At 35.9% G+C, this 16,165-nt stretch overlaps 1 protein-coding gene across 3 annotated transcripts in view; it reads right to left on the reverse strand.

Annotated features, from left to right (window-relative positions):
• Nucleotides 1-419: 419 nt before the first annotated feature.
• Nucleotides 420-16,165, reverse strand: part of flvcr2b (FLVCR choline and putative heme transporter 2b) — a 26,338-nt gene continuing 10,592 nt past the window's right edge. Inside the window, exons 3-11 of one of the 3 annotated variants that reach the window (XR_532451.2) lie at nucleotides 14,187-14,327; nucleotides 12,690-12,757; nucleotides 11,474-11,577; nucleotides 10,334-10,444; nucleotides 9,424-9,529; nucleotides 9,163-9,274; nucleotides 7,209-7,264; nucleotides 5,103-5,259; nucleotides 420-3,886 (exon numbers count right to left, since the gene is read on the reverse strand). Coding sequence is in view for 2 of the 3 variants with exons in the window: in XM_008397866.2 (XP_008396088.1) it covers nucleotides 5,176-5,259; nucleotides 7,209-7,264; nucleotides 9,163-9,274; nucleotides 9,424-9,529; nucleotides 10,334-10,444; nucleotides 11,474-11,577; nucleotides 12,690-12,757; nucleotides 14,187-14,327 (782 nt within the window). In the remaining variant the exon portion in view is untranslated. Of the gene's footprint in view, nucleotides 5,260-7,208; nucleotides 7,265-9,162; nucleotides 9,275-9,423; nucleotides 9,530-10,333; nucleotides 10,445-11,473; nucleotides 11,578-12,689; nucleotides 12,758-14,186; nucleotides 14,328-16,165 lie in introns of all 3 variants that reach the window. The other 2 variants (XM_008397867.2, XM_008397866.2) reach the window with 2 other exon arrangements.

Genomic DNA, 16,165 nt, shown 5'->3' on the forward strand with positions numbered 1-16,165 from the left:
GAATCAGAAGGACCAGGCTATTCTGACATTTTCTTCTTATTTTGCTTTTGTCACGTTAAATGCGGAAAGAAATTCTGTTTCAGAAACCCAGATTTCTAACAAAGACGTTTATGTTAGAGATCCACTGTAGGTAATTAGGTTATATTCAGTAGCTTGATCTGAATTGATTATTTTCATATGCAATCACTTTGACATGGAGTGAACATTCACTCAAAAACATTTTGTTGCTGTAGTTCATTCTCAAAAACAACATAGGTTGCGTAGTTTAATAACTTTTAGTAACTTCATGCTGAAGTTACTAAAACTTCAACATGAATCTGTAGACTTGGATCTGATATAAGTAAGTTTTATCTTTAAACGCACCTCTCTTTCAGATTGGTGCCATTTGTGAAAAAGGAATAATAAAAAGATCAGCTGTGTAAATGTTAATTTTAGACTTTTACTGGTGAATCTGGGCTTGAAATTAACAGACAACATGAGAGTACAACATGTAAGTTTCATTGTGAAATGCACATAATGTGACAAGTAATTGTAAGAAGAACTTTTACAAAATAATTTTATGTTAAAAAAGTAAACAGGAATATTTGTACAAATTAAATTACAAAATATTTTTCCGTGTCTTAATCATGGATATCCTTCTACTGACATGAACTGTGATATACAGTGACAATGTTAGTGACTCATCAACATTATGAGGCTCTAGGTTAGTCAGTCAAAAATAAATTAAAGATTCCACCTAGATTTATGTAGTGGGGGGGGAAAAATGTGGAAAAAAGTGCAATAAAATTAAAAGATAAAATAGGCTAGATGTGTTTTTTTTCTTCTTTTATAGAGCTGCTTCTCTTGTTTATTTTAATATCTCAATTGCCAGTCTAATTCAAAAGAAACAACTGTTGAAAACTGAAGAACAATGGTTAGCCATCATTTTTGACAATGACAAAAATCAGGCTGTTCCACTGTTGAATGTGCACTGGTCAAACAGAGAAATGGATGAAGGGCGCCCTCTGGAGGTTGTGTTACAGCATTTGTTTGTGTCAGTCAACACCAGTGTCAGCTGAAAACAATATGGCAAAATAAAAATAAAACAGTTTTCAAGAAAATACATGAGACATTTTTGACAAAAATGACCAAAAAAGACAATAATGCTTAATGCTAATCTTAATGGTTCTAGAGGAACATAAGAGAGTAAGTGTGCTTATAGTGATAATCCGTAAAACTGTGAAAACAAAGTAACCAGTCAACACAAGAGGACATGTGGAAAACGTCCAGACTGTTGAATCGGTGAAAAGTCAGTTGTTTTTTTTTTTTTTAAGTGAAATTAGCACTCAGCACTAACACTTCAAATCTGACCTTTCACACTTTTATAACTGTCTCTAACTGACCTTGAAAATATCCTTGATGAACCTTTTAGATTAGCAAAACAACCTCTTATCCCACTCTAATGACATCCATGAGCGTCTAAAGTATAATAACTATAAAGTGTAATCAGAGCAAGAGTCATTCAGTGCCTGTAAGCAAGTGTGGCTGTTTGTCTGACACTTATTGTATTTTACTAATTCAGAGAATCAAAAACTTTAAAAATAATAATAAATCAGGATTAGTCCAAACTTTAATTTGATTCCTGTGCCTGAGTGTGGATGTTTGCATGCAGGGTGTGGGTCTGTGTTGCTGAATCAATATTGTTCCCAAATTTCTTCTCTAATTTTCTGACTAGTTCTTTTTATGTACTTAAATCCCTAAGAAATAAACTTCAGTATGATTGCAAGAAACTAGAATCCCTCTTTTGTTATAAATAAGTCTTATTTTTCAAAAATAAAACAGTTATAAAGTTTACATCATTTTTATCACAGTATAGCACCTTAAATATTTCTTTGCACTGCCAATTTTAGAAAAATCCATCTTTTAATTTGAAAAGAATAATCCACCGGGGAAAAATAATCGAGTCTAAGAATGTAGCTGAAATACGATTGCCATTTGTTTCTTTAGAGTTCCAAGGTAATTAGTGTTTAATTGGAAAACCATCTTTTTCTTTTTCAAAATGTGTTTCCAATATGACTTAACACAGAGGCTAGATTTAGTGACGGTCTTCAAAAATGTGAAAGACAAAAAACACTCAGCTGACGTGAGAGAAATTTAGTCTAGTCATTAGAGTGGTTGAAAGAAAAATAACTACCAACCTAAAGAGAAATAACAGGAGAAATAACAAAAGTGAAATAACTGGAACAATGACACACAAGGTCCCTACCAAGTGAAAAGGAAGGTAGAGAAAATTTAAAGAAAATTAAAGTAGGCTACTGAAACTAAGAGGACAAATATCAGGGTTGCCAAATGTCCCTAATAACAATTGATGTAAGGGGCTTCTTCACCTCTTCTCCAGGGGCACCAATAACTGTAGGCCACTGTACATGTTTGCAAGGGGAGTGATGACTTGTCTTCACAGAAGGTAAAGAGGGCTTTATGGGTGATTGTGGCTCAAGGGCAACTGCAGCTCAGCAGCTAATTAATTGTCTTGCAATCCAACAGTTGTGGGTTTGATTTCTGCCATTTGTCAATGTGCCAAATTGTCTACCAATCTACGTCTTGTACAAATGTGAGCATGATTGGTTGAATCTGGCTTTGGTGTAAAGTGCTTTGAATAGTCAGCGTGACCAGAAACGTGCTGTTTAGATTCAGCCCTTCGAAAACTGAACGCTCTGCTCGCTGATAAATTACATGGATATTTTCTCCTGTGAAGGGGAAAATATTATCTGTTTTGTAGGCACATAGTGAAATTTTATGGCACAATCAACTAACTATTTTGCCTTCAGTTGTTATAAAAATGCTGCATATAACAAATATCACTCAAAAGAAATTTGACTTCAGTATTTAGTGACTTGAAATTGGGTCTCTTTCTCTGAAAACTCTCACTTTCAGGAAGTAATCACATCATTCAGGAAGTATTAACCCTTCAACAGCGGTTTTACCAGCGTTGCACTGAGAAGTAGCTCGCATAACAAGCTCAGCAGATCCACCAGGTGTTCACTAATTGCTGCTGACTAGTCTGAAGGAGCTGAGTGGGGCAGTTGCTGGGGAGGTCTGCTCTGTGAGGCGGAAGCTCAGAAGCTCCAAAACTGCAGCACGAAGGTGAAGTTGCATCTCGAAGGTGGTGCTAGGTCCCCCCAGGCTTTGTGCACAGCTGAATGGTTGCCACGGGAGACTGAATAATTTCTCAAACATGAATGGAAGAATCAAGGCAATACTTCAGGTATGTGTTTGATGAGGGAATAACATTATAACATGGTGTAAAGTTCAAGAAAGTCAATTTTATATAACACTGCCCCTTTAAGTCAGTCTCTAATATTGGATTCTACTACAGCAGCACAAGTTGTGACTGTTTTCATAAAAGTGTGCAGATATTTCTCTTTGTTTTCATTAATTGGGTTTTGACATACTCTAGTAGTAAAAACACTGCCCCTCACCTTGTGAGGTTTGCACAAAAAAATAAAAAAATATTAATAAAAAAAAAGAAAACAAACCAAAAAAAACACTATTACGATTTCAGTTTTCCCAGCAACTCTGGACATAATCAGACACCTAAATCTCAAAACTACTGTGCAATGAAATCAAATCTAAAGTGAAACAACAAAGTATCAAACTTTGTTGCTCTATTTTAGTCAGATAATATTAATAAACATAAAAAAATTAAATACTGACAGATCAAACTGTCAAGGCAGCATTGTTTCACACATTTGTCTCAGTCTATCCAGAAGAGAAAACAATCTGATGGTTTCATGATTATCAGTCCTTCATATTAAAATCGTCGAAGATTAAATTAATTCCTCTATAACCGGACTTCTTTGATGATGGTGGGTAAGTCCAAGTTTCCCATGGTGGAATCAGGAGGTTTCTGTAAATTAAAAAACGTATTAAGTTAATATAAATGTCTATATGTACACCAAAATTAGCCATTTGACTTGCATGTTTAGCCAAACATAGTAAGCGTATTTACACAAAAACATGCCTGATAATAATGCTTCACACTGAGTACGTTTGGTTCTTACCACCAACAACAAATGAGAACCATTTCATGCTAATTCATTAAAAGTAAAGAGAAAAAAAACAAACATTAAACTATCGAGTTCTAACAGTTCACAATCAGGCACTACTTTGTGTTGTTATATCAAATAAAATCCCAATAAAATACAAAGTTTGTGGTATTTTCCATAACAAAATGTCGAGCAGGTCAAAGGTTATGTCAGTTTTATGAGGTGATTCATATACACCAAGTGCATAGTGTTGGGGATTTGACAAGATTTCTACCTCTTGAGCTACCCCACACTGCAGACGGCACAATTAAAGCCTGCTGAAGTTGTGGATGGGTTCTCACAAAATTAAACATTTCAACAGGAAATGCCAAGTGTTTCTCGTCCTGACTGACAAAGAGTTAGCAAAGATTCTCACAGCTAAAGCAACAAAAACATCAGATGGAGGCAGTAAAGTACGGTGATGGGAGGATCATGAGAGATTACATGAAGCTTAAATGAAATTCTGCTATTAAAAAAAAAAGATAAATGTCAGTAGTATGCCAAACTACAGTCTCACAATATGGCTACTTTAATGCTGCAAATTATGAGGAAAACAAACGGTGAAAATATGATCTGGTTTATTCTACCGACTTCCTTTGAGCTACACTTAAACCCTTAAACAGAGATTAGTTTGATTTTTAAATTTTATCCATAAATTATTTAAAATAAGATGTGAAAGAAAAATCTTTAAGAGACTAACAAATATGCTCAGCTGTTGGGGATTTTTCTTTTCCTTTTGCAAAAGTACCTTTTACATGGTGAGTTAGCTAAATGTATTTTCTTCAGTGTCCGTAATAATGCATTTGAAAAAAGTAATTTGAGCAAAACGCATTTTGCTCGCTCAGATTAATTCGCTGAATCTGGGGAAAAAATCATTTCAAGCAACACACTGAAAGAATTTTAAAAAATACAGTTGATTAAGCATTGATCTTCACATACAGAGAGACAGAGTGGAGAGATTTAAAGGTGCGCAGTGAAATAGTGTACAGAAGGTGGCAAGATAATCAACAATGGTGTGTGATTGTTCTGTGCTCCTACCTTTCTAATGCTGTGTGTTGAGCTAAAATTTGAGGAGATTTTTTTTTTGTGTGCACAGAAAATTTTTGTTTGATCAGGCTTGAGAGGAAGGAGTTTGTGGCTGGGGTGAGATTTGGGTTGTCGCTCCGTAGTCTTGCTCCAGCATCCGCCTCTCCGCCTAAAACAACAGCTGCCGATCACTTCTCATTCAGCAATTACAGACGCACGAGGCTCCTGTCTGGGATGAAGTTCAGGAGAAACTGACGGAGATTTAATCAATCACATAATGCGTCGCTTATTCATTAAAAGCCACTGAATCTTCTCTGATCAAGCTACTGAATTGAAGGGGAGAAAAAAATTCAAAGTCAGCGCCTCGTTGTCCTGCAGAAAGTGCAAAGGGGCAAGTTTGCAAAAGCCAAAAGTATAGCTTAAGGTGACTCAGGCACATCTAGAATCGAAATGAGGAATGTGTGCACATGAAACCCAAGATTTTACTGTCAGCACTCAGCAGTAACTTCACCACAGAGCTCGGAGGCCCATCCAGAATTAGGAACACACGATGACTAAACAGTTCGAAAACAGCGTGAATCACAAGAGCAGTATCTCTGGATTGATTGCAGCTGTAGACAAACATGCACTGCCCAGCCAAATAAAGACATTTAATCCAGAACACAGTTAAAAGACTCATTTATAGAAGAGTGATTTAATTAAGTTTTCACCTTAATTTGATTCCGTTCAATACAGTGAGCAGCTTTTCATTCATTAAGCCCACTTTCACACCAGATGAAGATAAAGAAAATGTATTCAGGCCTTCAAGACCTTTTAAGTGTTGCTATTTATTTTAGTCTTTTATTTTAGTATTTTAGTCTCAGGGCATCATGACGCCAGTCTGCTATACGTACTCGCCAAACAACGTAGGTTGTTTGGCGAGTCCCGAAGCTTTCCTGGCCATACAACCACAATGGCATCATCAAGGGTTTCACATCGCCACGAGAATGTAATTTCCCTTTAACTATGGGAAGTTCCTGCACCCCCATCGTGAGTTATGGCCATGCAGTGAAGGATCAAACACAAGGTCTTTGCCTGCTGTGTTGACTATTGTACTCCATGCTGTTTTCCACCGCTTCTATCCGGTTCAATGTACGTCTTAAAGGCAACTATAAATAAAACTGTGATTCTTTTTTTTTATGATTGTTAGTGTTATTATTTTCAGCAACTTACTAGCAGCACAAAGAGGATGAAAAAGGTTTTCTGCACAGAATGCCTCACGCTGACAATGTGTGTCATAAACCCTGTGACTCGCTGTTCATGAAGTTTCATCCCCCTCCCCCTCATCCTTCTTCTTCCACATGTATGATGTGAGCAACTCGCTTTGACAGAGTGAATAGTACATTTTGTGTTTGAGTCACTGTATACGCAATTTTGAAATCTTGTATGTGCACTGAATTTAGTCATTGAGTGCTTAAAACTTGATAAACACTTTAGTGACACTGTTTGAAATGACGAAGTCATTGTGAATTTGAGGATTTCTGGGGGTGAAATTGCAACTTTGTGTATCAGGAAACTTTTTTTTTAGGTTTTCAAACTGACGTTTAAAAAAAGAGGCAATGTATGATTGCCTTTCATTTCATTTCATGCTGAAAGCATGACATAATGTTTGTTAGATCAAACATTAAGATGATCTAACAAAAATCTGTTACTGTCTCTATTTTCTCTTTTTTTTTTGGCTGGGCAGCGTATGTTAGCTAAGACTTGTGCATCTCGTATCTTCTTGTCATTTTATTCTTGTTCTTGAGTTTATGTCTGAATACACCTGTGTGCAGAATACATATGGGATTAAAAAATAGACAACACTGCTATAAATGTGACTCTGTGCCTTACAAGCAAATGCAAAAAAAACAAAGTCGCAACAATAACAATTGTTATTCGAAAATAGCTTTGACTCTGCGTTTACTAATCTTATTGTAAATAAAGGCATATTTAGTACGTATAAGCTATGATAAATAATCTTTTATCGTGGTTTTATTGTGATCTAGTTCATTATTTTGTCATTTTCACTTTATGTTCCCAATTTTCCTTGACTATCCCTACACAAGCACCATCCCCTTACCTTCCTTCACCACTTACCTCTTCTTTGGCCAGTCGGTTTGCATTTTGTCTCCGTAGATCAGACTTGATCAAACCTACAACACAGAAAGACGCAGCGCAAGATCATGAGATGCCATAAAATGGTCATATTGTAAAAAAGAAAAATAAATGAAAGTAAAATGTTATGCTGCATACAAGCATAAATGATGGCAGCGAGAGGAAGAATAGGCAGTCATACATACACAGACAATGACACATTCAAGTCTTAACTGGTGCCTCATAAGCTGAACATTTTTAAAGACTTTGCAGAAAGAGAGAAGTGGCAAAAACCTTCACACTGCTTTTATATCGATGGATATAAAAGATTTTACAGCTCTGTTTATTCCACAAGAAGAGAATAATTGACAAATTTAGTTTGAAAGCAAACTAAATCAAATTTAAGTTGTTGTTGTTGTTGTTTTCTGGAAAGCAGTTCCTTTTCCTTTAAACCCATTACGACCAAAACAAGTTATTGATAGTCTGAACTCTGAGCAAACAAATGAGTCAGTCTCCTGACCTTTGAGAGCATACAGACTCATCATGGACTCTTGTTTTTCTAGAGAGCGCGAGGTTTATCGCCTCAGTGCCTAATGCGTATTGTTAAAAGTTACACATTGCTCGTAAAGCTCTCAATAGACCTTGAAAGAAACACTTCAGTGGTTCTGTATTGACTGAGGAAGGTCAGTAACCTTTAATTACAGAAAGCACTCTGCTACTGTGTGCATTGTTGCACAGCAGCTGAATAACCTGTTGTGCACCTTACATCATCCGCATGCAATTCAAATCGCTTCCCCATGTGATTCTTTTAAAGCTACACTTTGTTTGGGTGGCTCCAGTATTTTAGCACGTGTCAGCAGTTTTTTTATCTACTATTTTTTATCCCTTTCAAATTCTGTCATTGCTTACCCCTGCAGAAGGACTTTTTAAAATATGTCTGAGTTGATATTATAAAAGAAAAAAAGTCTTCTTAAAGCTTCCTCATGTTGCTTCATCAAAATGTCTAAAAATATCTGAGAGTTGATTATACCCTCTCACCTTTGAAAGATAACCCCCTAGAGAAAATAGTTCATATGAAAGTAAAACGTGTGGAGTTTGTGAGCGTGTCGCCCCCTTGTGGTGACTAAAGAATAAAGCAACGTCAAAGTAACTACACAAACGGCGACAAGAAACATTTTATTTTAACAGAAGTGTAGACGATAACAAAATGCTGCACACCTAAAATATAAATATGCAGCGAAATGTTTTCATTAAAAGTACTCGCTCGTCTGCTGTTGTGTGTGTGTGAAAGCATGAGATAGACTTTAACATCACCCTGTCCTTTGCAGCTCTAACAGCCTTAACTCTTAAGTTGAAGGTTTTCTCTAAGGGAAAAAAAAAACAAAAACTAAAAGCTTTTCACTACTACTCATGCACTAATGTGTTCATCTATCATAAAGGCTTCTAATAAATACCTACTCTTTTTTTTTAGGTTGCAATGTGACAAAATGTGGAAACGGTCAAGCGGTATAAATGCTTTTGTGGAATTACGGTATTTTTTTAATAGTAACCTTTAGATGACGTGTTAGTTTGACTTTGCAGATATGCAGAAAAACAAGATTTTGTTCTTATTAAATAATAGTATGGTGCCTTTAAAAGATCTTGTCCTCTTTTATTCTCTACTCCTTGCCGATAAAACTGGTGTCTTTTTACATCATGTTTTACAGTAATACAGAACTGACATTATGCAGTAAAAAAAATTATTTGTTTCCTGAAATGTAACCAGCTTTTACAGCTTAAAGATACGCAGACATAAAGAGCAACATTCTTGGAATTTACCACCTTCCACAGAGGCTTTAGTCAAACAATAACAGAGTTAGAGAAATGAAAACATTGGCGTTGCACAGCTCAGTATGAATGACTTCAAAATAATACCTAGAAATTGCTTCATGCAGTTATATGTTCACAAAAGCCATACCTGTCATTATTGAGCCAATTAGCAGGAAGACACAGAGGAAGATGTTTCCTGCCAACGTCCCAAACTTGTCGATGATTTTCCCTTGGCAGATGGTGAATATGATGCCAAACACCTGTGCGTGCGCAACGTGTTCAGTTAGAAATAAAAACAAAACAACAATATAGATCTATCGGGATAACTTTTAAAATCCTAAGATGTATTCCTCTCTTTAGATTTTCTTACTACTGTGTCATAAACGTCTTGCATGAGTCACAGCTTCACCTGTGCTGAACAGTTCAGCAATCCCGAAGACGTTCCCTCTGACTCTGGGTACGTCAGCTCAGCTGCAAACTCGAAACCGAGAGGCAGGTAGCCTGTCATGAAGAACCTGGAGCCAGATGCATGCAAAAGAAATTACATCACGCTCAAAAAAAAAAAAAAAAAAAAAAGGCAGCTGCAATCTGATTCATTGAACCGACAATATTTGTTTTATTCAGTCTCAGTATTACGTCCACTGAACTGTTGGAGAGTTTTTCATGACACTTAACATGTGGAAGAAAACTTTGTACCTCCTAAAAGTACTCTAATCTTTCTATTGCTTTATGGCAGCAGGGATTTTAGACCTAACAACAAAGTTTTGGCATCGGATACTTTTACCGAACTACTGTAGGAAGTTTATTTCCTTCCACAGAAGTGACAGCGAGCAAAAGTCTTTCAGATAGTACACTTTTCTATTTTCTATGTCAGCAAATATGTTTTGATAAGGAGAAAAACGATGACAACAACCATGATGACGTGTTAGGTTTTTTTTTTTTATTATGTCTCATTTTGTTTGCTGGTACTAAATATTAAGGACAATTTGTTTTAATTCACATTAACTCCATTTTTTTAGGTAGAATCATATGAGTTTTTGTTAGACAAGAACAATTTATCTGGATTTTTTTATTATTATTTTTTTAGCAACAAATACAGAAAGTAGTAGGAGTTTGTTCAATATATTTTGTCAAAATTCCTTAATTTAGATTTTTATTTTTACACTAAAGTATGAGCAAAAAAATTCAATAGCTCAATATTGATCAGAAAGATTTTATCATATTTTGTTCCGTAATCTGAAATTCTCTTCACGGCTCATACCCCAGATGTTTTAAGTTACTTTTTGCTTAATTTAAATAAGATTAGAAAATAATAATACCCAAGACATCCAGCAGTGATGAACACCACCCAGAGGAGTCCCTGGTCGAGTGTCGCAGTGTATACGATCATACCCACCAGAGTCATGACGTACACAGCCAGAGTAGTTTGTCTGTAAAAATAAACATGTCAAATATGAGAAATGTTTCGCTTCACCTCTTCTCAAAAATCAAAAATTTTACACAACAAAAATTTTAAAGTACTTTGTGGGAATTTCTTTTTTTTCTATTTCTAGAAAAAATCTTTTTTTTATTATGGTCAAATTAGACCTACTTGGACTCACTGCTGAGCAAAACACTCTTCACAGTCAGAGGATTTCTCCTGCGCTATGGCACTCTAATAGCCACACAGAGTGAGTTGCACCACAATAACTGGAAAGCGCAATGCTTTGAGATGATTTATTGTTTTTTGCTGCACTCTTGAAGTCAACCCACACAGCAGGACTGACGGGGAGCTGCCGGCTGTCTCACCGACTGCTAACATCAAACGTCAGCTTTTCTCTGGTCCAACAGCTTTTAAAATCTAGGTCTCAGAGCCTTTCAGTGAGATTTTACAAGTGTTTTCTGTACAGCAAAGGTGAGCTGTGTCCACTGTTCTAGCCAGATTGAAAATTGGTGCCGTTTTTTTTTGTCAGAGGATAAATCTAATAATAAACGTCTTAGAGCAGAATTACCAGAGAAACAGCAAACCAGTCCCACATTTTCCACTGTACTAAAAAGCCAGATGCTACTGCGCATAGCAGGGTATTTTTTTCTGTATTTCCCCATTTGCAGGGCAAAAGTCTTTTGAGGAGAACAGCTGAAAATAACGAGCATTATTATTTGCACAGCCTGAGAGCTCATGAGAAAGACAGAGGGATCACAGTCGTAACAGCAGGCTGCACCTGGTTAAACAGCTGTGCAGACTAAACAGCCAACAGATAAAACACTACAGAAGAAGACAGGAAGGAAGAGACAACATGTGTAGAGGCTTTGTATAAAGATTTAAATATGGGACTCTGACTTTAGGTTCAAATTCAATAGCTTCTTAGAAAGTTGGCTACATGTGACTTCTAATTATATCTCTCTTTATCCATGTCTCTTTAATTTTATAAACCAAACATCCTCCTTTCTCAGGATCTGCTGCACTCATGTTGACTTACTTGTATGTCTTTGTTCTGTCGAGCCAGATTCCACAGATCAGGGAGCCAACCATCCCTGCAACGACAATTGTGAGCCCAATCCTCCCAGCATTCACTTCTTCACCCTGTCACAAAACACAGCAAGACGAAGTGAGCTCAAGTTCCCAACGAAGCAATTAAAAGACAGTGTGTTATTAATAGAAATTAACTGAGAATAACATGTGCCTTGCAAGGTATTTAAAACTTCAAGACATTTTATTGGGATTTTACGCAAAAAAAAACAACAACAAAAAAAAAACAACAAAAAAAAAACGTGAAATGGTGCAGTGTTTTGATTATAAGCTTCTGCTAATCTAGCAGTTAGTTGCATTATATTTAATGCCAAGGTTGTACGGAGTTTCTACACTATTTCCATTTCAAAATTTCACATTTTCCACTGTGAGGTGGAAGGTTTCTGGTGGATTTGTTTGAAATTGGTGACATTTGGATAAAATATGTCCCTGTTTTTGTGCCCACAAATCTATGAACAAACAAACAGTTTAAAGCTGGCTTCTAATGTAGGAATGTGGTAAGGGAAAATTTTGTTTTTTTATTGCATCTGGCCAAAATTGAATCAGTTAAAATCTTTACAAGGAACAACATGGAGCAGACATCCCTACACAAACTTCTTTAAAACCAGCTCGTAACTAATACCCTCATTTCACAAAATGCCAAACAAAAGCAAACTCAATAATCAATCGACAAATTGATCGATCTTTATTGCAGATGAAAAAAAGTCCATGGTACAACCACATATAAAAAGATAAATAAGATAATTGGTTCTAAAAAAAGGCAGAGCATGAGATATTGTTTCTTTGAGTCATACACACACGATGACCCAGTGACTCAATGCTTTGACATTCAAACTAAACCCATTTTATTAAAAAAGTACCTTTCCAATACCAAAAAATTTTGCCTTTTTATCTTTTAGATGGAAAAGTAAAAAAAAAAAAAAAAAATTAATTTATTACATATGAAACAACTATTGAAACGTAAAACCAAAAAGTGTGGGAGTTTAAAAAAACAACAAAAGCAAAAACAAAAAAAAAAACAGATTAGTCAGCGTTGACAATTAGTCAGAGCCAGTCAAGGTAAAATTACCCCGATTGGGTTGACTGATCAGTGCATTACTTCAAATAATAAACTCTTCAAATAATAAATGAATTTTGAGATAATTGCAGATGAATTTTGAACTCACAGGGTAACGGTCGATGATCATGCGGTTCAGCAGGGTTCCTACAGCGTAATAGCAGCCCACATTCAGACCTATGAGGAGAGACCATTTTATCAATTTCTTTAGCCCACTTATCAAAAGCTGTACTTTGGACAATCAGACACTGCACTTGACAACGATCTAGTTCCAAAAGTACCGCAATCCAATTAATAACATTCATTTTAGTAAATGTAATAATTTCATAAAATGGCGTTAACAAACTAAACAGATATGAAAAGTAAATATATGTAAAAGTCCCTTCAATAATTCTTATTGATTCTCCTCAAATCATCATATCTCCAGTTTACAAATAGTTTAGTTATTTGATATTTCCTGTGTCACAGTCCATTATAAGATAATTGGCTAACCTAGCCCAGCTGCAGACCACCCACTTTGACGTTACCAGTAAACATCAAAGTTTAACAATTCAATGTGTGCATTTCCATTTTTTTCAAGTACTTATGAAACTATTTAATGTTTTGGTTTTGGCCAATTCTAGCCGTCTACTTGAAACTCGTCACTATATTTCTTGATGAACAATTACACAACAACAAAATTATAGTAATTTTATACTACAATAAATCTTACATTACAATAATAATAAGGAGTAATAAGGAAAGGGAGGTTCTTAAATCCAGTTGGACTCAAATGAAAAACAACTAGAGCTCAGTGAAGTGACAGAGACAGTTGAACGTGGCTGAGTCCAGTGACCTGTGACCCAAAGGGTCACTTGAAGGAGGTGCCAGGAAACTCTTGTCCTGCACTTGTCATTTGAATTAAAATGAGGAAAATCAAACAAAAACAAAACACTTTCTTTTACCTATTTATAGATTTTAGACAGAAGTGAAAGCACCCAGAGGATAATCACATTTTGAGAAAAGTCTAAGACGATGCATGATTTGTGGAGAGTCAATTTTTTTTAAGAAGATTATCTTCATTTTGTTGTAAAATATTTATTTAAAAAGTGATTTTTGTCATTATTGGCTCAGTTTGTAACTGATTTCACCTTGGAGATCCAAGAATTAAAATATGAACTTGTGCTGTGATCTTTCAGTCACACGGAGGCCAACTAGTAGTTAAACATTAGCAGATGAGCAAACCTTCCACCACTCCAACATGCGTTCCCTATGATCTCAATGGGTTTTCCAATAACGGTGATAATTGCGTGTATGGATACATCCACAACTCAGCGATAAGATGTACTTCGTCAGTCAATAAATAGAGTGTCTTCAGGCCTTCCTGGAAGTTTTTTTTTTTTTTTCTTTTTTTTTACTGTAATCAATGCTAATCAAGGAAGAGAATAAACACAGTTTGATATTTTGTGGAAACAATGACTGGTATAATGCTACCAGATTTTTTTCTTTTTTTTTGTGACCCCAAATTTTAAAATCAATAACCAATTTCAAATGTTTTTAATGCACTTTATTACAGAAGTGGTCACAAGCACTAGCTGTAATACTAGAGTAAAACATTTTAACTGACCATAACTGACGATGAGGAGCACAAAGGGTTTGTTTCGAAGCAGCCTGAGGATGGACGCTACATAGGAGTAGTCCTCTGGTGGCATTGCGCGAGCTGAGGCCTGCGCCAGAGTCGGGGGAAGCTTCGGGCGCTCCTGGAAAACTGACATATATTGAGAAAAAAACAAGGTAAGATACAATATAATCAAAATATTACCTTAGTGGGAGTCCCAGTCTGAAATTAGATTACATTAAATGCTTCTTATTTCAGTTAGTTGGTTGTTTTTATTACATTTTATTAATTAATGTAAAGCACAGATGATGATATCGTTAAATGGGAGCATGCATGGATGAATTTTAAGGCATCGCCTCAAGACACCGCTTTCTTGTTAAACAATATAAAAACATCTAAAGAAATGAGCCCCGATATCAAGTATAACAGGGGAAACGGTCTATGACACAATGGTCATTTGTAGGGAGGCATATTGTATCTGCAGTCATCTTGTAACATATCAGTATTGATCCCATAAGTGGAATTTTGAATTTGTTAATGTCTATCTATGTCCAACTTGTTGTCATGTTGTTGAGTTTGTGTGGCATTTGTTTGGACATGTGACAGTGATGATTGTGAGGTATTAAAACTAAATCCGAGGCGCAATATGACATTTTTTAGTATTGAACGTTTAGGTAAACAAATGCAATATCATACAACATATCGATATTGTATCAGCCATATCGTAAATATAATTTTATCTGATCATATATTGGTCCATCCCTAGTCATTTGTGAAAATGTATCCCATTGTTTTCATAAATAACTCTCAGAACACTTTTGCATTGTGCATAATCCTCTTACTGAGACCGTATTAGTGAAAAACACAGATGGGTGTGTCTGTGTTTCTCTCACAGCTTCTCCTCTGTTTAACCAGTTTGTAGTAATTGCTACTATGCTAATTAAGAAACATAGTTAAAAATATACTTAAAATGCACCAATCTTGTTTTTTATTTGTTTGTTTGTTTTTACCAGTTTCTTATGTTTGCTGGAAATTTAAAGATCAAAACTTAAAACAGGAACCTTTTTGTACACCGAGCTGTTCATTTTTACATGCATGTGCGGTCAGTGTCTTTTAGCAAACTAGTGCAGCAGTCAAACTTGTTCTTTCACCTCTCTGCACACAGTTTATGCAAATTTCTCGTTCGCGGGACTTTGTCCGCCCTGCTGACTCACAGGACTGTTGCGGGGCTACAGATGGCCTTCCCAGCAGGGCGGCTCTCACACATGGCACTTTGCATGGAAGTCTGGATGTGTTATGTGTTTATGTGTCATATGATGAGACTAAGTGGAATAAAATTGTCTCACGAAAAACATGAAGAGATCCATATGTTGCTTAAAAAAATTGCCATGCTTGAAATAAATGAAGGAAATTCTACATGTGCTAACAGTGAAAAAGTCAAAGTATATTTTAGTTTGAGCTTTGTTTTCATTTCCAAGTAAAACAAAAAAACTCAACTATTCTAAAGTACATCCCGTGGAATGAAAAATAAGCACTTTCGATTAGGGCTGAACAATATGGATGAAAACTGTATTACGATATAGCGATTCATGTCAGTTAATAGCAATAATTATTGATTGTTTTAAATATCTGAAAACCTGCCAAAATGGTCAAATGACCTTTCGTCTTTTATCCAGAGTTTTCTCTTGAGCTATTAGATTAATTTTCTCCTTTTACTTCCAGCTATAGTTTGTTTTTAAGCAGTAATGAAACTGCTGCCGCACAAGTTACTCAACAGGTTGTTGCTAGGTAACCAGAGAGCGAATTATTTAGTTGATGACGCTAACCTTGCTTAGCTGGCCGGAATTGAGCGGCTAACCTTTCCTCTGTCTACGGTTCTAGATTAGAGTTCTGTGACGGCCCTGGGCCTTGTAGGCTGGTCTTGTTGTCCCTCTTTGTGCTCCTCCCATTTGCAGGTGTGCCTGATCGGGTGATTGGAGTGCAGGATA

This window comes from Poecilia reticulata, linkage group LG21 (genome assembly GCF_000633615.1).
Source record: "Poecilia reticulata strain Guanapo linkage group LG21, Guppy_female_1.0+MT, whole genome shotgun sequence".
Lineage (NCBI taxonomy): Eukaryota > Metazoa > Chordata > Actinopteri > Cyprinodontiformes > Poeciliidae > Poecilia > Poecilia reticulata.